This window comes from Eutrigla gurnardus, assembly GCF_963514095.1.
Source record: "Eutrigla gurnardus genome assembly, chromosome: 9".
Taxonomy (NCBI): domain Eukaryota; kingdom Metazoa; phylum Chordata; class Actinopteri; order Perciformes; family Triglidae; genus Eutrigla; species Eutrigla gurnardus.
Window position 1 is genome coordinate 24,484,470 of NC_139923.1, and position 23,583 is coordinate 24,508,052.

Consider the following 23,583-nt stretch of genomic DNA (forward strand, 5'->3'; position numbering starts at 1 on the left):
CCCGGCCTCTAATATAAGCTACACTTTCCAAAGGGACTTTAATAATAGCTGTCAACAGTGATTGCTACTCTGTAAAATGCAATTAGATTCAAACAAACTAAGCAATCTCGGCCCTCTATGGTGTTCCCCGAGATGAAACAGCCCATATGAACACCGTCTGGCTCCATCAGGTTCCTTGTACAGCTATTCAGTATTCACACCCGCAAGATCAGATTAGAAATACCAATTGCATATTTGTTTTATTCATATAACAAATTCTGACAGTTACCATGACAACACCGTAGCACTTTTGAAGCCAAAGATTGCGTCTTTTTTTCTTTTTCTTCTTTTTTGAGTCTCAAAATAAGAGTAAACCCAGGTACCCTGACCAATTCTCTACTTGTCTGTCTGCCATCTGTCAGGTATTTTTACTCCGAACAAGAGCTCAGAAACAAAATAATCCTCTTGTCCTTTTTTTTTTTCTCTTTCTTTCATCTGCCTCTGAAGCCGTCCTCTTTACAGCTCCTCTGCTTTTTTTTTTCTCTCTCAGGTACTTCAGTCTGAACCAGAGCTCGGGGCTGCTGACCGTCCGACCGAACACCCCAGGAGGCAGCTACTGGTTGAGGGTCGGGGTGTCTGACGGGGTGTGGCCCGACGTGTATTCAGGGGTCAGAGTTCACGTCAGGGAGCTGGAGGAAAAGGCCGTCCTGTCGGCCGCCTCGCTGCGCTTGACCGGTAAACCTTTTGCAGAAACACTGACTCACCTGATGGCCTGAACCCAATATTGCGTATAATTCTTTTTTTTTCGATTGGACTCCCATTCTGCAGTCGTCCTCCAGAAAATAGAAAGCTTGCTCTTTGTTGCCACTGTTGTTCCATTTCTTTTTGAAGCTGATGGTGAAAAGAGACAGCGTCTGCTACAGGCATGAATAAATTGCTACTTTTCATTGACTGATTATCAGCTTGTCAATCCAGTTAACGGCGAAATAATAGGCTGTCAGCAGATGTTTTTACACTTGCATTATTCAGCGGTTCAAAGCATTGTAGAGCAACTTCTCACACTGCTCGGCGGCTCGAGTTTCCTCCTTTGTCTTGATCTTTAACACTTTGAAGTTTATGTTAGTGTTCATTTCTCTGTCAGACTCCCAGAGCAAATGGGAGTTATAAAGGTCACTGTGGAAGTGTCAGGTAAAGTCCTTGACATTTAAAAAGCCATTCGATGGCTATTATGGATGCCTCTGACTCCCGAGTCATTATCATCTTTGGAGATTAAAGATGACTGCCCACGTTCTCCAGATATTGCTGCGAGGTGACGCCACAAATGTGATTGACTTCCCCGTCATTAAAATATTTTGTACAAGGCAGCTCTTCGAGATGCCTAACTTAATTTTGGCGAAGGGAATAAAAGTTTTTTTTACTCGACTGCATCACGACTCGTTGGCCTTATGGATGATTCAGTGAGGAAGCGGATCAATATCAGGGAGGGGGGGGGGGGGGGGTATTTGACTACCTCTTGTGCTAATGGCGTCGGGAACTCAGTAGACTTTGATCAACTCCGTAGTTGTCATTGACGAGTCAGTAGTTCTCTCTTTTGTCTCCTGAAGGCATAACAGCGAGAGATTTTATCGACTCTCACGTCGAGGGGAAGAGTCGGCTGGAGACGTTCTGGGACTTCCTGTCTGAGACCCTGTCTGTCAGACCGGGGAGCATCAACATTTTCAGCATAGCAGATAGGGAGGAGGGAAGCGTGGACATCCATTTCTATGTGCTGGCTGATAATGGCTACCTGCGCCCGGAGAAACTGCACGCCGTCCTCGCCGCACATAAAAAGAAGGTATGTATACCATTGTGTCTGATAGATAGAGATCAACGCTCATATATCAAGTGATACACATGGGAGCTTGAGGGGAAGAGATAACGGGGCTTTTTATCTGCCCTTTTATTTTCACACCAACTTCCTGTCTGTGTACTGCCTGGCCCTGTCATGTCTCTTTGTCTCTCCAATTCATTTCCTCTCCATGCGTACGTTCGGTTTTTTTGTCTTCCATGTTTTGATTGTGCATCCTCTGTCATGTCTGCCTTAAAGACAAGCAGTTATAGGATATTAAAAGCATCTATGTAGATTAGGCCCTCCTCTTTTGCATCGCTTGTGAAGTCTTTTATCCCTCCGTGATGTACTTCACCGCCCACATTGGAGATACAAACCCTTGTATCTTCACTGACAATCGTTGTAATTCCCATCTTTGTCTCCTGCATCTCCTCCCTTCTCCCCCCCCCCCCCCTCTCTCCGACTCTCCACAGCTGCAGTCGCTGCTGCGTGCCAATGTGAGCCAGGTGCAGGTGGACGAGTGTGGGCGCTCAGACTGCAAGACGGCCGGCGGCTGCTCCACGAAGCTGAGCGTCAGCGACGCGCCCACCCTGGTGGACGCGGGCGCCCTGTCCCTGGTGTCGCTGAAGGTGACGTCCTCAGCCGTGTGTGGCTGCGCTGCCCGGGAGATGACCCACCAGCCCTGCTCCTCCTACCCCGGTAACCCCTGCCTCAACGGGGGCACCTGCGTCGACACCCAGAACGGTTATAGGTGAGAGGCACGTCCGCAGCAATTCAGGGCGACTGGAGTTGCAAGAAGTCCTTGATAGATAGGGAGCTGGAACGGGAGTCTCCTGATGCGCTGCAGGCTCCTCTCAAGTCCGGCCAGGCTTAAATGTAAAAGTGTCATCTCGGAAAATGAGCCCAGAATTACACTGCTCCTCGTGAGAAAAAACCTCCTTCACCTGCAACTTGACCTAACTTGCCTGAGCTGCTCTGCTGTGTTGTCAGCTGAATATAGAGTAGCAGGGTTTTTAGGCTATTTGCAGTGGAAGCAGTGTGCATGTATGGGCATATCATTCCGAAGTCTCAGTGTGTCTCGGCAGGATTAATAAATGAGGTCTCTAGATGTATTGGCTAACATTAACATTTAAAAAAACTCTAGTGTGCTGTGTTTTGCAAAACTTGACAGTAAATAAGAAACACAGGCTTTGTGTCAAGGCCGTTAGTTAGTACTTTGAATATTAACGGTAAATATTTATAAATGTGTGTAGTCGATATAAAAGCCTTCAACATCAAGAGTATAGGTCTCTTTGGGAGTCTATGGCAGAAGAAGCAGCACGCAGCTCATTTCATGCACACACTAATGCCCAGATTAAATAAATATAGGGCAAGGGGATTAGAACAACTCTGGTCCCCCTCTATGCTCACAACTTCTCAGAATCTCACTTAATGCCATTTACATGCATGCATGCATGCAAGTTCCTGTAGCAGAACTCTTTTTCTTTCAAATGGTCTCTCCTGCAGCTAATCTGCACACTGCCGAGAGAAGCTCCTTCTTCTGTAAGAAGACTATCTCCCCGTATAGTCTATACGTGCCCTCGTGTGAATGCAGCTCACCCATAAAGAATCCAATTTTGGGTTTTGTCCTCCGTGGAGGGAGCTTTACAGGCAGCCCCAGACGGCAGCTGATCAGTTATTGTCAGTCAGGAGTGTGAAAAACACGCCCTGCACTTCTTGATTTAGATCGGCGTCGCTTTTCTCGTGAGTCACATGAAAAAGAGCGAGCTGCTGATGTGCACGCCGCGTACATATGTATGCACGAGGCTGCGCTCCGTCAAAGCCGTCCCTTTTTCCCCGCGTATGTGGATCAGTATTCCTGACATGTGTACCCCTCTGCAGAATAAACAGTGATGGGGAGAAACAGCCTCCGACGGCCTCTGTACACACAGCCTTCCCTCAGACGCCGCATGAAAATAGATGGCTTTGACATTATCAGCGAAGCCAGCTGGTCTACATGCTACATTGGAGGAGGATAGGATGAGATCAACTGGTCCCCTTCCATCCTCGCCATCACAGTGATGGAAGGGGCTGCATATATCTCTTCTTTATGGTGTATGTTAGTAATATTTAACGTTACGGTCTGATACAGAAACATGTTGAAGATAGGTGTGAAAAAAAAACATGTTTTTACCAGTTTCTGCTAGTTCAACGATCCCCAACACTCAAGCTATAATCAAAGTAGATAAGTGCATGAAGAGGCCATTGTGCAGATATCAACCAAAGCGTGTAATACTTGAAGAATGAGAAGAGGGGTAAGTGAGAAAAAGTCAAGGAAATCAGCACACAGGAAAATGAGAGGAATAGAATTAATTATCTCCTAACCAAGCAGATGCGATTTGCCAAGCAGGAGCAGTCTCCGGGGGGTTCGGCTCAGGAAGCCCGAGATAGATGGAGAACAGACTGGACTAAATGTTGTGTTCATAGCTAATTGATTTAATGTAGGATTAAATATTCAGGGCTTCTTGTTGCCGATGCAAACACTTGATTGATAAGAGCGCTTCCTTAGCTGTCTTTGGACTGCCAGCATGTCGCTGGTAGAGTCGAAGCCTCTCTCCGTGTGAATCGACAAGTCTGTCACGTCCTCCGGGGGAAAGTCACCCCACTCCGATGGAGAGATTGGACGGGGGCGAAGATTTCATGGAGCACAAAAAAAACGAATCACGCTGGTTGCTTCCTTTCCTTCCTTGGCTTTTGTGTTGATTTTCACTCTTTTTTTTTATTTTTTATTCATGTATTTTCCCCCTTCTCGGTGCTACAGGTGTCATTGCCCCCCGCAGCTTGAAGGGCCAGACTGTCAGCAGACGAGGCTTAGTTTCCTTGGCAACGGCTATGCCTGGTTTCCCCCCATAAGTCTGTGCTTCGATAGCCATCTTTCACTGGAGTTCATGACGGAGGAAGACGATGGGCTGCTACTGTACGCCGGCCCGTTGGCCACCCTGCTGCCCGGGGATGCTGAGGACTACATGGCCATAGGTAAAAAAAAAACGGGGTCTGGATAATGAGATGCGTGCCGGGGGACCTGGGGGCCATTATCGCACTAAAACTTGGAACTTAATTCTGTGTGTTTAATTACGGGGGTTGTAGCTAATCAGATATATGAGGCAAATTGTGTTCGTTTAGTCTGCTGCTGAGGAATATGAGCACTTACTTTACCGAATTATACAGCAAGTGCTTAATGTGCTGCTACACAGGCAAGCCAGTTTTATTGTTTAATGTGAATGTAACACTTTGTCGTGTGTCACGAGGAATTGTGTCCCCCCCACCTCGCCTAAGTGTCACAACAGTTGTTCAGCTTCTGAACAGACGGTTCAGCGGCGATTATTCTTATTGACACATGAGCTCAAAGCTCAGTGCTCCAGGTGAACGGGCAAAATAAGGATTTTTATCAAAATGAATGGGTAAAGTAATGGCAGAAGTAATACATTCTACAGAGTGCAATTAAAACACTGCTGCTTAAATGATGAATTCTCATTTCATCACTTGGCGGTATCTGGAACATGCAGGGAGTTTTGGCGTTTTTGTTTTGAGATATCCTGTCTCTCAGGTTACCGTCCCCATAATAAAAGGTTAATTCAATTTCATCGGCGGGGCTCACATCATTTAAAAATGAGATGTGAAAAAAATTCTGCGGCATCATCTCATTCCAGAAACGGTGTCATCATTACTGAATAATTTACAGAGCTGCCTGCAAACAGTAATTTGGGTGAACCGACCCCTTAATTGATTTTCATTTCCTATTCCACAAACCGTGTGCGTCTACGTTCCATCCGCCGGTTTTTCTGGTGAGCAGGTGATTTTCAGATTCCCCCGCTATAACCCTGCAGAGTTATTCTGCATTGTCACTCTCTTTTTTCAGAAGTTCATACTGTATGTTTGTTCCAAGGTGAGATGCTTTCATATGTCCCTCGGGTTTGTATGAACTGGCAATTTGCATTTTGTGTGTTTTTTTTTTTTCTCTTTCTTTCTGATGCATTTCATCAGTTTTTTTTCTTGACCTTGCTGGTAAATTTTTGTCGGAGGAAGCAAGTTAAGCTCTTTTTCTACAAATATCAAAAGGACCGCCTGGTCTGGTCTGGTGAATGCGATATCTCGGAAACCCGTGGAAGGGATCGGCACAAAGGATCCAGGATGAACTCATTAGATTTAAGTGGGACACTGTGACCTCATAAAACACCTTTTTAGTCATAAATCAAGAATTCACGTGCTAATTATGCTAATTTAACACAAATGTCTAATAGGATAAAATGATGAAGCGATGCCATTTTTGGACAGACATGGATGTAAACTGCAAGGTGGTCTAGTTTGAGTTGAATGCATTTCATTCAGGTATATTAATAATAATCTTGATTTCCTCAGAGTTGATTGGTGGGACGCCCAGTCTGAAAATTAACCACGGTTCCGGGACCCTCGTCCTCCAGTTGACAAATAACGTCGGGGTGACGGACAGACGCTGGCATCGCCTGGACGTGAGGAGCAACAGCAAAGTAAGAGACGCTCTCCCTGCATATGAAGGTGTCAGGAAAGTATATGCTGTAATATTTCAGAGAATTCTTGACCTCTCGACACTCTCCCCCCCCTAATTTAAAGGAGGTGCGCTTCACCCTCGATCGATGTTCCAGTGCAATTATCATGGAGACGGAGGGCGTGGACTCGTGGGCAATGACGGAGGACCGCTCGTCTTGTGAAATCCGCGGGGTCACACCCAACAGGGATAAGTAAGATCAATGATTACATGTGCAACATATGAACTTCATATGGATCCTAAAGGGAGCCGAGGGATCCTCAATCATGTGATAAATAATGCATGTATTTTTTATCATAACATACACATGAGCATGGGTGAATACATAAATGTTGCTCCATGTTTGTTTTGAAAAGCACCGAAGTAGCCAAAGATTAGGGTTTAGACATTCTTCACGGGTCCTTGTGGGGTTTCCTTGTTATTCCAATCTATTAATCTTCTCCGCTTGTGTTCTGTTTTTAAATATAAAAGGATGCTTGGCCCATAGGGACGGTGTCTTAGTAACCCGCGTCCCCACAGGGGTAAACAATCCTATATCTGGTGCAGCATTAGCAGTCACAGAGGCAGCAGATTGCACGGTGGTAGGAGTGAAAAATGAAAAAGTAAGGTCCATGTTTTACATACAAATGTGGTAACTAGGTGCATTCGCTGCATGTTAAGGATATTCCTTTATAGGCTCCGGTGATTAAAGGCCATGTCTGTCGTAGACGTTTATGCTGGGCATTTCATTGTGTTTATTATGTGCTGGCATGCCGAACCTACTTGGTAGCATTTGTTATTTAATTTGTGATAAATCACATGCATTTTCAGGACATCCAGTGGAGTAATGCTGGGATTGAAAGATTAGATGAAGCCTACACTTACCTACAGTCCTAATGCTTTTTCCTGTTATTGATTCATGTATTGATTGTTTGTTTGTTTTTTTTTTCTTGTGTTTGTTTGAGTGAGAAAAATAGTGGCCTTTCTCCAGTTCCTCGAGCCAAAGCTGGCGTTTACAGATGACTTGTTTTGGCTTAACACCAGTCCAGAACTACAATATATCCAGTTTAATAGGAAACAGACAAAGCAGCAAATCCTCAAGCCGAAGCCAGACGATGTTTGGCATTCATTTTCTGTGGACTGTTCAATTTTTGATTAACTCTTCCGACTTGAATGTTAACTAGCAAACCCTTAGTTAGAGCGTCTTCGGTGTTCTGTATTCAATCAGAGGGATATTTTCAGAAACTAAACACACAACAGCTCTCTATGCATGAGGTGATGTCATAGCATCTCAGTTCATGTTCAGTAAATAGTATCAAATCAGGACCGTTGGAATCAAATATAATTAGAAAAGTTACCAAATCTGTACTATTTGAATGCTAAAATTAGTATTCAATTTATTTATTTTTTTTATTATTTTTAGAAACGCAAATATCGTCCTCCTCGCCTTGTCCTACCCGCATAAACGGATGCTTTTGACACATGAAGTCTGATGAACAATAACGTTTTCTGAATCACAATCTCACTATCAGAAATAGCAGATAGCGGCTAGAATAGATAGAATAGAAAAAACTATGGAATGAAATTGGAATAGTATTATAGAGGGAATGGACAGCTCTAATCTAAATAGGTGTTTATGTTTATGCTCCATGAAATCAGTGATTGAAATCATAGTGAGTATGACTGTTGTAGACTCACTGGACTCAATTTCTGTCCTCTTTAGAGGGAAGAAACTGTCGATTACATCCTTTTATTTCATTCTTAAAATGCCATTTCATCGTTCTGGCTGTGTTTCTGCACAGAGTCACAGCTGAGTTTGTTTCCCCTGTTACAGCTAAGAGTTGGGGTGTAAACGCTGCTATTCATTTCAATAACTTAAAAATAATTCCAACTAATTAACTAATACAAATAGTGCGTTAACAAGCCAAAATGTAGATTCTTAAATATTCTGTGTTTTTGTCTCATTAGTGATGTTTTATTGTGCTTTGTTTCCATCGTTTCTGGGCAAATGTAATTTACCGGTTGTTATTTTTTTTTTACAATAAGAGGAAAGAACAAGTATAAGATGTCATATCTGTTGTCAGAGAGCAGTAACAGTGATGACAGCCTCGGCAGAGAAAATAACGAAACCATGAATTTGGACCTTGACAGCTTATATCATGCGTGTTCCTTTTCTTTCGCTTACATTCTGCGTTTCTCTTTTTTCTTCTTTATATTGAGCGGTTGTGTTGTGATTTTTAACCTTGAGAACGTGCGGGGTGCCGTCGCCTTTTCTTCTCCCCTGTTTACTTGAATATTGAGAGTTGCTTTTCTTTCCCAGGTATCTGAATGGAAGTCATGTTTTGCAGCTCGGCGGGGTCAACAAGAACATATCCTATGAATACCCACAGCTGCAGCACAAACACTATACCGGCTGCATAAGGAACCTGCTCGTAGACAGCAAGGTACTGTGTGGAGCATGTGGAGCTTTTTGAATACACAAAGAGATTCCTGTATTGTATCCGTGCGTCACATGACCTCATGGCAGGATGCTGGAGAAGATGTGTGGTTTCTATAGCTTTTGTTGCACATGTTGCAGACTTTGGCTCAATTATTGAAAAAGAAGAAAGAAGAGCCACTTTAGCACATTCATGTGAAAGGAATTCAAGAATGTGTACATTCACACATTGTATGAGTAGGAACCAAAAGAAAAAAGGGACCTTTTCATAAAAACGAGAGTAAACCTACAGACGTAACATCGCTGGAACTTCAACCTCAAAAGCAAAAAATACTCATTAAGCGGCAGTATGGCATCTGTCAATATTTTGTTATTATGTATTACGCTCCTGAATTATTTTAAGTCATGCATAAATGCAGAAGCAGAATTTCGGTGGGTTTTTGTTGGAGCTAAATTGGATAATTTAATCTATAACAATACATATTTGATGAGGTGATCCTGGTTTTGAATGTAAAATATGAACCTGAAGAGTAAGTAGTAACTATGGCTGTTAATAAATGGAGTCAAATGTGTCCCTCTGGAATGTGACGGAGAAGGAATACGAGATTAAATGAAAAAGTTAACACAACGTCGGTACGACTAACGACTGTTTGAAGTCAATGACACAACTCAGCTGTGTAGCCTTCGACACTTTAATCTTTTCAGGCTTCACATGCAGCTACAGACAAGGCTGCCTGCAGAAACACGTTCCAACTGAACTCTATTTATCTTTTTATTGATTTTAATTCGTCATGGCTCTAATAATATAATATAGAAGATGTTTTATTACATCAAACAACGTCTTTTTGCCCCTGTGACACTTAAATCCCCTCCGTATGATCAATAACATTAAGATGTAATGTATTATTAAACAATCAGCATTCAAATATCAATTTTTAACATCTAATGAAGACGTACAATTTTATTTCTCAATCTCATTTCCATCCACTGAGATTTTCCTCCTCGTCTAATTTTCTATTTCTTCTTCCATTCAGCTTTATGACCTCGGTTCCCCGGCCGACTCCTCCAACACCGTGCCAGGCTGCTCTCTTATTGATGATCACTGCACCAACATGGACCAATTGTCATCTTGCGGCAAGAGGGGTCGTTGTCATGGCGAGTGGGGCTCCTACAGCTGCCTGTGTGAACCAGGGTTTACGGGGCCCCGCTGTGATCAAGGTAAGCCTATAGGTGTTGCTTTAAATTGAGCGTGAGGGAAAGAACAGTGAGATCTCAGTGCAGTTTGGGGGATTTTAAAGGGATAGTTCCGAATTTTGGACATAAGACCTATTTTCCAAGTGAGCCGGTGTGTTCGAGACGTCTGGAGACGTTTTCAAGAAAGTGGGCAAGACTGTTTTTAATGCCTGTCTAGCTAAGAACCGTTGCCTTGCGCTAGCCATAGCACAAGCGAACTCGGCAACTAGAAGAACTGAATGAAATTTCTTGAAAACGTCTCCGGACGTCTCGAACACACCGGCTCACTTGGAAAATAGGTCTTATGTCCAAAATTCTGAACTATCCCTTTAATCCTCACAATGGCTACGAAACCAAATGGCACATTGAAAAAAAACGATGCTGCAGTGGGAAGATAACCTCGCCTTACATGAAGTGCAGCACGCCCTCGCTGCTATATGCTCACGTTTCCCACATGACAGCTGAATTAATTGAACACGCCTCGTGTGTCTTTGATTGACAAGCGGCTCCCGAGTTCTCCTTCGACGGCCGGAGCCACGTTCAGTTCCAGCTCTCGTGGTCGCTGCCCGCGCGCAAGATGAGGGTCCAGGTCGGCGTCCGGACGCGCGCCGCCGCCGGCGTCATCCTCAGCCTGCTGTCGCAGGAGCAGAACGAGTACCTGCGTCTGGAGGTGAGTCGCGGCCCCGGTCACTCCCCTCCACCTTCACAGCTTTTCTTGATTGTCTCGTCGTCTGTGGGCCTTTACGGGGATAATTAGAGGCCCGGGCGATGATTGCTGCGAACGCTTGTCAGGCTGAGAGTGAGTAATACCAGGGTTGGAGACGTGTGCGTGGATGCTGAGGGGCTGGCTGATTGACATATGCATGTTCTCAACAAGGACTTTCAGTAAGTCTGGAGAATGCTGCTATCGAGAGGATGCTATTTAAGAAATTAGGCCTTCTTTGTTCAAGGTTATTTTTGCCTGTCGTTAACGTTTAAGCACAATTCAACATGACAATAAAGAGGGGACTGTGTGGAATGTGATTCAAGGGTGGAGGGCTCTCCAGTGAAGGTCAGAGCCGTTGCCTCGGAACATGAGAGTTTTTCGACAAAGCCGGCTCAAGTGGCAAAACTCAAAAGTCGCTGCTCTCTTCGCCTCACCGGTGTGGAGTGGGTGCTTTTCTTCCGGAGACCCGTCTCCCTCGCTTTGCCAAACCTCCATCATATCATGGCTCTCCCGCCTGACACACACTTGAGTGGGTAAGAACGCCGGTGTTTGGTCGAGGCCCCTTCGAGTGTAAACACCTGAGAAGTAAATGGCTCTGATAGGACTGTCACTTCTGGCTAACTCACAGGTCAGCTGCTCCCAGTGAACCTGTCTCCCGTTACTGTATATTCCACACCGCTGGCCCGTCTTTGAAAAACATGTTTCTGCTTTTCACTTGTTAGATAGACAGCGTTGTTTAAAGCGTCAACCATCCTCTCTCTGGGTCCTTTCACTTCATAAGGAGAAAACAATGTTGCCCTCCTGTGTTGTTGCAGTCCCGCAGTGACAGGAAGAGGAAAAGGCTGTAGCCTTTACTGTACGCCGGCTGTGAAGCCTCTCCGTTGAAACCTCGCCGGAGCCGAGTTGGTGAGCTGTAGAAAAACATCTGATGTCGGGCTGCGGCATCACGCCCAAGCATTTTTCAGCCTGGTCGTCTCGAAGCTCTTAGAAAACACTTGAGCTCAGGCGTGTTTGCCGAAAACAAGCCCTAATTTAAAGGGCCGTCTCTCTCTCTCTCTCTCTCTCCTGTTTTTATCTTAAGGGTAGATATGGGATAGAGTGCACACTGAATAAATAACCACACTTTCACACAAAGGTTACCAAAGGCTAGCTCGGTATGAACAACATGCTGCTATCCAAGGAGAATGGTGTCTCTGTGAAGAAAACACTCATCTAATGCAGTCTGTGAAGTCTTTTTATTTAAGGGAGACTGGCATGCTACTACCTTGTCAAAGACCAGTGACCCTTGAAAAAGTAAAACTCTCTTTTTTTGTATGAAATGTGAAGTTCTCTAGCAAACTTGAGAAACACACCTGAACATTTCTGTGCTTAATGGTGATTGCGTAGATCTCTGGGGGCGCTGCAGTAAGTTTATATAATCAGATTTTTTCCTGAGTATTGATTGAGTCCTTTGTCCTTGGCTCATTTTTTTTTGTTGTGGACTTGAGGGCAGGATGAGGTAGTGAGGAGAGCGCAAAGTCAGCTTTTTGCTGTGAGTATGTCTAAAAAAACGGGGGGGAAAGCATCTGAGATGTGCATGCTGAGGGAGCAATAGTTAATGCAGTCTGGGCTGAATGTGAATTATCTTGCCCCACTGTTTCCAATTAAGCTTTGGACATGTACAAGCTGCCGTTATGGGAGCCCCTCATTGGTTGGGTCTATTGTGTTCGCTCATCCTTAACTGCTGGAGATAATTGTTGTTTCTTGTACACCTTCCCTTCGGGATCACTCTGGCTCCTGCCATGCGGCGATGTGTACGCCGGCTATGCAAAGGATCATCGCTGCAAAATTGGCAAATTTGTTTTTTTTATGCCATTTCTTTTGTCTGGTTCACCACAGAGCGTCTCGTTCTTAGGTTAGTGGAATATCATAGTTCTTCTCCAGCCCAACCTTTGCTGCCTTTTATTTCACCACGGGAGCTGGCCTACTTCTTATGATGTTGTGATGCTCAAGATGTGTTTCTTTTTTTTCAGTATGGCAGAAGTCCAGGTCTGTCTGGTTTAGAATTTGTGTCACCCTACTTTTTTTTTTGTTTTTTTTTAATTCACACAAGCGTTCCAAGCCGTGAACTCCTGATGGGTGACAAAACAGAGCAGCTCGTTTGGGTTTTGAACAATGCAAAAGTGAATCTGGAGCCCATCCACAACACACACAGAAACATATTTATTATGTCTTGCTCTCCTTTTGTTTCATTCGTCTGCAACGCCTGCATTTCACATCACTCCACTCTGTATCGCAGGTTATTCGAGGCCTGCTGGCTGTTTTCTACAACCTCGGAGACGGGGACTACAACCTGACGCTGCCCTTCCATCACCTCAGCGACGGAGAGTGGCACGAGGTGGAGCTGGATCGCTACGGCAGAGAGTTCACCCTTCGACTGGACGGCGGCGGGGGCCGGCGGGAGGTCACGGCCTCGCCCGGGCGGAGCCAGGAGCTCATTATCGACTCCTCCATGGTGATGCTGGGAAACTCTTTTCCCTCAGGACACAACCGGAGCTTCCTCGGTAGGTGGCCGCTTACGTGCTTCGGTTTAATGAGTCAGAACGAGTGTATATTAAGATAAACGAGTGAACGAATTCATTCACGTTGAGTGGGGGGGATCGATGGATGAAGTGAATCAACAATTTAGTCTAAATACATTGATTGGCAACACACACTCTAGGGAGTGGACTTCACAGTTAACTTGTATACAAGTTAATAGATATAAGTAATTCCGTGTTTATCTCTAGTCCTTCATTTCAAAACCAGATCCGACAGCGTTTGATGGCTTTGTTTCAAGCGGACGAGACGAAGAGAGTCGGTGGGCCTCATCTGTATTTAAATGATGTGTTAGACCTAATGCTTCCCACAGAGTGAGCAAACTACCCAGCAGAGAAAATATCCAGCAAAAAACAGGGCCACGCTGACAGCTCAGCCTCGGGCTGTTTGTGTGTTTGCATGCGTGCAGGTGTGTCGGCGTTTCCGTCTATGCGTGTGTGTTTTCAGTTTACATCCCTTCCATGGTGTAGCTGCGTCTCCATGAAAGACGTTGCCTGAGGACAAGTTGCCATTGTAAACTCTTTCCCCCTCCTGTTTTTTCTCTCCCTCCACCAGGCTGTTTGCGCGACGTGAGGTTTAACGGCCGCTCCATCCCTCTGGGTTGGGAGCAGCCGTCCGAGGGGCTTCAGGTGGTCGCTTCACAGGGCGTCTCTGCCGGCTGCGACTCAGAAGCCTGCAGGAAGCACCACTGCTCCCTTCCCTTGGTTTGCGTGGACCTCTGGAGACACCACGAGTGCAGGTGCTGTAAATAAATACAGAATAAATAACTCGGGGTGTTAGTTCGGTACACATTTGCACACATACATCCAGAGGCGATACCACAGCCTTGCTTCTCATAAAATAATTAACTGCCAGCACACAGCTTGCAAATTGTAATATGAAACAACATACACACTTGCACAGTATGGATTTCTTACAGCAGGTAGATGGAAGGATGTAACCTTTTGGAGAGGAACTTTAAATGTCATGTAACTTATTCACAGCCGGTCACATTAGGTTGAATGCTATTTATTATAATTTCTCAGATATAAGCAAGGGAATTGGAAAGCGCCATCTATATGAGTTTTAAAGTAACATATGACCAAATAAAAAAACCCAAAGAAGACAAATCATCTGTGACCAGATTGCAAGTGCAAAATATAATCAACATAGAAAATCATGACAACAAAAACAATCATTATGTTTATTGCAAAGACAGATGTCATCATAATTAATCACAATAATAATAATGATGATAATAGACTTTACATTAAGAGTAATAACCAAAAACCATTTAAAAGACAGTCAACAAATATAAAAACAACAAGAAATTGTTTCATCATTTCAACTTTCTAATAAGATCAAAATTCTTAAGGGTTTATAAGATCTAACTAATGACTTTATTAATGTTTGATATATGATTCATTAGTGCTCTACTTTTGAGATCCCTTGTAAGACATAGAACTAGAACAACGTTAGCGTTGCCAGGTTGTGAAAAATCCTTTGGGCTGGTATTTTAATCCTCATCTATCCAGACTTTTGCAGACTTATATCCATATATTAACATATAATGACCATTTAGAACTGCATACTAGATGGATTGTCTTATTATACATGTATTTATGTATTATTGCCATGGGTATTTATTAATGATAATTTACATAAAGCTATAACTGGCAACCCTAAAGCTTTTCTCATGAATGGGATATAACTGACCTATAAAACAATAATAAACCATTTATTAAAAAATAATGCAATCATATATTATATATGCAATATATAAATCCACATGTAGGCTTTATTAATTATAAAATCAAGCAGGAATCACTACGGGTGATATCCAGTTCTACATACACTTATGAATTATGAATGGAACGGTATGATTGGTTTCCTGCAGCACACTTGATATCAGAGTGTCCACCAGGTGGCAGCTTGGCTGATTTCAGCCCTAAAACACTGTATTTAATGGTGTGTCAACCTGGAGGGAACAGCAGAGACCGTCACAGTTTTGGCTGCCCCTCTAATCTCTGCAGGACCACCGACCCCCAGCTGTGACTTTCAGACGCGCGGTGTGTGACTTTACACCGTGTTTTGGATATCCATGCTCTGTGATGGCAGCACAGCCTTGGGTTACAAAGCACTGAGAGGAGCAGCAAAGGGGTGCACGATGTCCAGGGGATGTTTTGTACAAACACACTGTAGGACTGCAAAGCCAATCTTAGCTCCTCAATTTCTTTTCATTTTTTATTTTTTAACAGTACAGTCGGCACAACCTTTAAAGAGCATATCTTTTGAATCTGATATAAGAGGTGTTGCTCCTGAGGGATTCATTCCCACACTGTCAGCCGAGGTGTCATAACTCCCGAGAACTCGGCGCTCCTTTTAGCTCCCGACAGCTTTCCCAAGTGGCTCTTGTCTCTGACGCTGCTGTCTCCTCTCTGCACAGGTGCCCTCCGGGCCACATGACCAAGGAGAGCGCCCAGGGCAAAGTGTGCGTCTACACGTTGTGCGCCAGCCGGCCGTGCCACCACGGCGTCTGCGTGGCTCACTCTCCGTCCCGCTACACGTGCCGCTGCAGCGAGGGCTACCGGGGACGCCACTGCGAGGTCACCCTCGCCATGTTCCACAACGTTGACGGCAACAGCCTCAGCGTCAGCTCCATGTTCGCCATCAGCATATGTGTCTTGGCCTTTCTAGGTAGCTATGTCGACTATGTCCTCTTCTACCTGTGGTAACGCTCGTGTCAAGTTGTATTCTGTATGGTTTTCTTTCTTTTTCATCTTGTATTTTCTTTTATTTGTGTTTGTTCTCATCTCCATGGTATAATCCTCACATTCTGTTTGGTTTTTATCTGTAACCTCCACTGTTTTATTTCTTTTCCACCCCTCTTTGGTTCTGTTAAATCTACATACACATACTCTACCCTGTGGCCGAATTGATCTCTCGAGGTGTAGATGTGATTTCTCCACGGGAGGTTGGTGGAAAAACGTGAAACAAACCTGGAAGAGGAGCATGGAGGGTATCATTGTGTGTCTTAATTTGTGATTCAGGGCGAAGCTGTAAAAGTCTCCGGAGAATCGGGGAGTTTCTTTATGTGTTTTTCTATATTTCTCATCACTTCTGTGTCCCCTGTCTCTTCCGATGTTACGCTCTGGATTCAGAAGTCAATTTCCCTCTCAGCCTTACTTTTTATCTGTCCAACTTATTTTAAATCCCACCATCCACTCGTTTTATTCCCTTGGTGTATTTCTCCTTGCTTTTCCTTCCACATTTCTATGTACATTTCTGTCCCCCCCCCCTTAATGTGCACGCACTACTATGCACACAGATCATTCTAGGGTAGCTCTAGGCTTAGATATAGGTTAAGGGCAGTATTATAGTGATATTACATGGGGGAAGATTCCTGTGGTCAGAGATTGGCATCAAGAAAGCCGGATAATCCATAAAAAACATTTTGTGCCAAAAAGCAAAGCATTTTAGCCCTATCCAACATCGTTGTGTATCCTCTCAAAACTTTAAATTTGAAGAAACCATTCGGTCATTGTGTATTTTAAAATGCATGCTAGCTGGAGGATAAAGTACCAGCCTGTTATTTACATCTTATTAAAAAAGAATAACAGCTACTAGCCGCCCACGGAGGACTATGTCTTCAAAAATGAAGTGTGAAAATGTGGGTTTGAGCTCTGGTCAGGAGTTCTAACGATGTTTCATTTTGGTTTGGGTATTTGAAATATTAAAAAAGAAAATTATGACATAGCTTATGACTAAATGTACAACTTAATACACTTACAGCACATCCCCAGCGATGACAGAGTCAAGCAGAGGGGTTGAAAGTGTAGCCTTTGGCTGACATATCGGCCAGTGTGCATTATAAATGATAAATGCCCAGTGGAAATATTAAATCCAAGCTTTAATGTGGCCGAATAGACATTTTTTTTTTGTCTCATTTTTCACAGCTTAATCAAATGAACAAAAAGCGAAAGAGCAAATTAAGTTATTCTCTTGACCTTTATGCATTGTTTTGTGGGCAAAACCAAGCTGGTATTAAATAATTCAAACTGTGATAAATCAAACAAATACATACATAAATTAAACAGATTACAGCATGAAAAAATAGACTTCAGTTCACAAGATGTTATGATCGTGCAGAAAAGAAAAGAATAAAAAAGGACATTTTTAAGAAATATTTCAAAGTAAAAAGTTTTGCAAGCCTTGGGTGTGGGGGTTTGAGGCCCTTCACTGAAAAAGCCTCCCTTTGAAGACTTTGACTTATGGGATGATCCAAGGCTGCTTTCTGATATATAAGGGGTCATACGTTCATAAATATAGACCAGAGCTCAACCACTGCTTTATAGGTGAGGGGTAGAATCTTAAAATCACTAAGTATGACCTGAGGGTTATGTGGTCTCTTCGTTTTTGTTGAGCTCACAGCTACTAAACTATGAAATTTAGATTTGTCTGACTGATGGCTGGGTTCATAGTGTTTTATAAGCAAGAATGCATGAATAGATAGGTGACCTTTTCAAGGTATGCAGTATTTAAAACAACAATTTTGGTATATATTTCTTCGGTCAAGGAAGCATCTTTAAAGCACTTTATTTTTCTCTGCATTAAAATGTAGGAAGTAAAACAAGTTTAATAAACAAAACATAAAAGTAGATAATGCCAGCTGGCTTGGCTTCATAGGCAGGTACAATTGTGTAAAAATGTAAAGACATTTAATATTTTAGCATGATGTCACCAGGTGGAAGCATATACAAACTGAAAATTAGAGACCCTAAAATTGAACCCTGTGGAACACCACAAGTTGATTTATTTTGATAAAGATATGCAATTGTCCATTTTAAAAGAGAACGATTTATCATGATATTTTTCATTAATTTATCAGTTATTCTTTAATACTAATAGATTAACTGGCTAATGTCTCAGCTCAAACCAGTAAAACGCTGATGACACCAATGATGACCCATTTGTGCAATAAAATGACATGGTTGTTGGTGTCATAAGCTGTTGTAAGATCACAATCTCTGCCAGCAGCGCCTTTTAAATATGTATATGCATTGCTATCTTTACAGGAAAGAGGAACTGTTCCTTTGATTGGTTGTTGAGGCCAAGAACAGGGATTTCATTGTGTTACATTTCGGCATTATTGCTCAGGAAATATGTTTTATTTTGGTCCTTGCAGAGATAGAAGGACGAGTGTGTGTGTGTGTTTATGAGTGGCTTGCATGTTGCTGCAGTCACTACCCTCTGTTGGGCCACATTGCTGTTTATGAGTCTTTCTGTCAGAGACAGGCTTATAAAACGCTCGGGCAATTCAATACACTGTCCGTGCCTTTATAACTGACTCAACGTTCCCTCCAGGGCATGTGGCGAGTATTGGGACATCAGTTATTCTGACACTTGAGAGTGAAACGCATAAAGCGGTCTTCAATATTTGATTATGAATTCAAAGATGATAAAGTGAGGCCTTGGCATCGTTCATGAAAATTCATGTGTTGCTTGCATGCTAACTAAAGAAAAGGTGCACACCATCTGAAGCGGCTTGCCCCGCTGTCGCCGACGAGCCATTTATATTCAAGGCTCCACTTTTTCTCAACACACCAAGAATTACCCTCTGTTCCGTAATATAAGTCAGATTGGAAAAAGGCCGTCTTTGATGACTGTAATTACATTTTCACACCTTAAAAAAAAAAGGTGAATAAAATAAGCTAAACAATTCTTTTTCCCAACCTGAATGCGTAAAGAAAAAAAAAATGTTTTATTTCACGATCGACAGTCCCGAATGTGGAAATAAGATTAATCCACTGATGTAATTATTTAATTAACAGGTGGTTATACAATATGTAGTTGTTTAATGGTGACCCTCATCACCACAGGAAGTATAACCATAAAGAGCACACACACACACACACACTCACTGCACACTTGCCGCACTAAGCGAGACTGCTAGCTGGGTGCTAAATTAAAGGGGGACTCCTACTCGGCCTCATCGTACATTAAAAGTTAACATGATCATCCATTATTAAGTTTTACATAAGCCATCACAGACCGACCGAATGTGAGTCCAGCGTGTGCTATTGACAGAGCCAGATGAGGCGATGTCTGGCCAGGCCTCATTAGTCCGACACCAAACCTGACTGTCTGCTTTGTTGAAGAATGGAATAAATTAGCTCACCATATGGCCTCTGGAGGCTAAGCGATCATGTAAAGTGCCTGTACTTTTTATTCCCTGAAAGATTGATAAATAAATGATTTTCTCCACTCTTTCTCATCTCTCATCTGTCTCATTTCCTTCCACTCATTCGTCAGCCCCCCCCCCCACCTCCCAACCTCCCATTGATGTTCTCGTCTACCTTCCAGTTCATTTTTCTCATTAACCCTCGGACCGGAGCGACGGCGTAAAGGGTTAAGTGTTTTGATCAAGCTGCGTTGTAGTTGTTTACCCGACGCTCATTCATAATGCACGGTCTGGTCTGAGGGCTTACATCATAATGCCCTGCTCATAGTAACGGTTAGAGGGCAGAGAGGCAGAAGCATTATGGATTGATGAATGACTGCGATGTTTGTTCTCCACCCTGAGTGATATTGATCTCGCTGGAAAGTAGCTGCACACACACACACGCATGCACACATCCATGGGCAGTAGTGGCTGCAGGCGTAGGGGCAAAGTTTTTCAGCAGGCAGCGAGTGTGTGTGCGGGTGAGTGTGTGTTTACCTGTGCCTAATTGTGTGTGTGTGGAGAGCTTGTGCTTCCCTCTGTGCTGTGTATTGAACTCCTTATACAGACGTGTGGAATATCAGCTCAGGTAGCGTTGAGCGTTGAGGTGAGCTCAGGCCTGCAGGTAATTGTGCGGGTGAGAAGGAGGGCCGGCGTCTGGCTGGCGCCGGGCCTCATCGAGATTCTGGTGTTTTCTGCAAAGAACGCTCCGGCGCAGCGGTGTAAGAGTCGGATCACCTGATCAATACAGCTCTCCCTGCACCCCATACTGAGGACAATCTCCCTCTTTCTATGTAATATGAGAGCAGCATAAGAAGTGCATCGTTACCGAGGCGTTAAAGATGTTCCAGGCGGTGGATAAATAGCGATGATGATTTTTAATTGAGATAACAATTTGTTGTTTTTTTGTTGTTTTTTTCCAGCTGAGATTATCTCCCTGGGAGTTGTTTTTCTGTCAACGTTTATGAACACCTGCCAGTGTGACCCCCAAAAGAGCCGTTGGTGCGTTCCTCTCTTTCAAAGCAATTACTTAAAAAAAAAAAAAAATCCAGACTAATGTGATTACCTTGCATTTCTCAGAAGAATTCCAATTAGGCCGATACTTAGCACGCACCATATAAACCATTCTAGTTGAAATGGATCCCATCGAGTGTGAGAGATAAAAGCCGGGGCCAGACAGAGGCCAGAGAGGGACTGGAAAACAGGAACTGTGAGGGACTTAATGAGCGGTTAAGCATAAAAGGGAAGGACGGTTTCAATACAGAGAAACAAATAATTACAAAAAATAAATAAAAATGGAAAGCGAGTGAACAAGTAAAAACAGATAGTGAGTAGGGGGGGTGGGATGGCAGATGGGAGAAAAATATTGGTTGAGATTAATGGACTTTAAAGGTCAGTCCAGCATGTTGTATAATTCAGCACACAATAGCTGTGATTGATGTGTATGCTTTAGAGCCTTCTCCGCTCGGCTCCTGCAGCATCCCTTTCCACCTTCTGCAAAGCCACCAAGGCTTTGAGTTTAAGCTGGGAGGAGTACACATTCAGTTAATAGGTTTCCAAGGAACTGCAGTCTTTGATAAGAGAGGAAACACAGATGCAACGTCAGTGGGAAGAGGTGGAGAGGTGGCGCCCGCGTATCCACGTATGTTCCATTAGTATGTCATCACCGTGCCGTCGGTGCAGCTAATAGATCTTGTAGGACAAATTAACGTGATGGAAAATCCATCCAGCCTTTTTACCTATTTATCTGGCCTCTAGAGGGATGGTTTGATGTTATTTTACATTTGATGAAAAATGCATTTTCACACTGTGCAGCTCAGTGTTTCAGTGTTTACATCATTACTTTCCGCTCACGTTGTCAATTTCATTTTCACCCAGAAAGATGTGCGTGTTTGTTTTTTTTCTTTTTTCTTGCTCGGTATCTCATTTCAATTATGGCATGGGTTGCTCCCCGCTGTGTTAACCTGCTCTCTGGCACCCCTCAGTGTTGATGCTGGGCCTGTTCCTCTACTCCTGCTGGAGGAGACACAAGGGCCTGAAGGAGGGCGTGTACCATGTGTCGGCGCATCACGGCGAGTGGGAGGACATCCGCGAGAACGTGCTCAACTACGACGAGGAAGGCGGCGGGGAGCAGGACCAGGTAAACGCCAAACACAAGTCGGTGTTTGTATTTAACACTAAACACACACGTTGCTTTTAAGTTCTCATTTCCATTTTTTTGATGTGTTTTAAATGTCAATGCAATAATTCAGGACGTTATTAAAAAGGATATAAGAACACAAATAAGATAGGATGGAATCTAAACCAGCAAATGAGGACACAGCGTGTTTGTTCCCTGAAATGAAAAACAAATATCAGCTCCCCGGAGATCTAGAAATGAGTCAATTAGCTGAAATTAAGCAGTAGACACCAATAGCTTCTAAAGCCTCTGTTTTAATAGTGCTGGTAATAGCAGTTTTTACCCCCTCTGCAATCAGATAATTAATTACTTGGCTAATCAATGGTGCTGTTGATGCCAACATCCCTTCCTACATGGTGGATGTTAGTCTTAGTCTGAGGAACAGGTTCATTTGCTAGCAGAGGCATTAACTAGTTTCACCGCTCTGAGCACAAATTGGTGTCATGTGGCAATGTTGTTTTTCATTATCTCTTAAATTCCACAAAAGATTACACCGGAGGTGGAAAAAAATAGTCTTCTGCCCTTCTTTCATTCTCGTCTCTCCTCTCTTAGAATGCCTTTAATATGGTGGAGCTGCAGCGCTCCCTCCAGCCCAGTCCGGCACAGTCCCTCCGATACAGCTACCCGCAGAGCATCATCTCCTACCCGCAGACCAAGCTTCCCCAGGACAACGTGAAGAAGGCCGTGTCGACCGGAAACGGCAGCGCAGCGATAGCCCTGCGTCTGGCCAATCCCCCGTCGGAGGCGGAAACCCTGCCGTCCCCGCTGACCTTCCGCCGCTCCCAGAAAGCCCTCTCCTTCTCCAGCCAGGACTTGGCCCGCTACCTGTGCGAGGTCATCAGGGACATGGAGCACCCGGGGGAGCTGGCCACCATGACCACGCCGCGCCGCCTCTCCGGGAAGGAGCGGGGCCTGGCGGTGGTGCGCTCCCTCAGCTCCCTCAGTGCGTCTCAGGGCTCGGAAGCCAGGCTTCAGGCGGCCCAGAGCACCCGGCTGGACAGGTTCAAAAGCCTCCGAGCCGTGGTTAGCGATTTGAGAGGAGAGTCCAAGGCCCCGGAGGGCCAGAAAGACAAACTGAAGGAGAGCAGAGGGCAGCTGAACTGCGAGAAGAGCGGGTGAGGCTGCACTCGGAGAAAACCCGAACTGAAGGTTGCAGAAAAGCAACACTAATAAGATGGCTTTGGTGGAACTCCAAAGGGAGATAATTAAATGTGAAATACTCGGAGACTTGGAGGTTGTCCAGGGTCTATGTGAAGTCTACTATAAATGTACTGTATTGATGAAAACTTTGAACATTTAAGTTCTTTGATATAAAAGATGTTTACCAATGAATGATCATGTGATGTATTGTTTACTTGGCATTGCACTGTACAGTATCTACTCCACAGAAAAGCACTTTTCCAGAAGTGTCACTATTCATGTCATGAAGCTCATAAGAGTAATCTCTGCAAGTAAGACAGCAAATGAGTTTCCTGTGAGAGAAGCGGATTTGTGTTGCCGTCAATGACTCATGAAATCGTTTATGTGGGAAAATAATGATTTTTGTTTCATTTGTATTAACTATTTCCTTTTAAATAAATAATTATCTTTGATAATATTTCAAGCTTGCTCTTATTCAAACACCAGTTTGTGATCGTCAAATCTCTTGTATTTGGAGTTTGAAGACAATTTTCATCGTCAAATGTTGGTCTGTCTCTTTTTTTAAGTTTAAAAATAACAGCGGTTATTAGCACAGATACAGATCAAAGAGTGCTTTCATTTTTCAGATACCCAGAACAAAACACAGTCATGCTTTTTCAGAATTTTGATGATGATGATCATAGTGAATATTCTCACCCCATTGGCACAAAAGTGCAGAATAAAACACCTCTGGAGATCGGGGAAACTCCTTGATTTTATGTT

General features: G+C 43.7%; 1 protein-coding gene across 1 annotated transcript in view; it reads left to right on the forward strand.

Moving 5' to 3' along the window:
- LOC311017940 (neural-cadherin-like) overlaps positions 1 to 23,276 on the forward strand; it is an 80,887-nt gene extending 57,611 nt beyond the window's left edge. The window contains exons 20-33 of the mRNA XM_084016613.1: positions 530 to 714; positions 1,584 to 1,813; positions 2,281 to 2,558; positions 4,608 to 4,822; positions 6,206 to 6,333; positions 6,437 to 6,564; positions 8,671 to 8,794; positions 9,822 to 10,005; positions 10,524 to 10,690; positions 13,005 to 13,269; positions 13,859 to 14,042; positions 15,729 to 15,979; positions 21,488 to 21,642; positions 22,234 to 23,276. Coding sequence (XP_083872739.1) covers positions 530 to 714; positions 1,584 to 1,813; positions 2,281 to 2,558; positions 4,608 to 4,822; positions 6,206 to 6,333; positions 6,437 to 6,564; positions 8,671 to 8,794; positions 9,822 to 10,005; positions 10,524 to 10,690; positions 13,005 to 13,269; positions 13,859 to 14,042; positions 15,729 to 15,979; positions 21,488 to 21,642; positions 22,234 to 22,800 — 3,061 coding nt within the window. The 3' untranslated portion in view covers positions 22,801 to 23,276. The remainder of the gene's footprint in view (positions 1 to 529; positions 715 to 1,583; positions 1,814 to 2,280; positions 2,559 to 4,607; positions 4,823 to 6,205; positions 6,334 to 6,436; positions 6,565 to 8,670; positions 8,795 to 9,821; positions 10,006 to 10,523; positions 10,691 to 13,004; positions 13,270 to 13,858; positions 14,043 to 15,728; positions 15,980 to 21,487; positions 21,643 to 22,233) is intronic.
- The last annotated feature ends 307 nt before the right edge of the window (positions 23,277 to 23,583 follow it).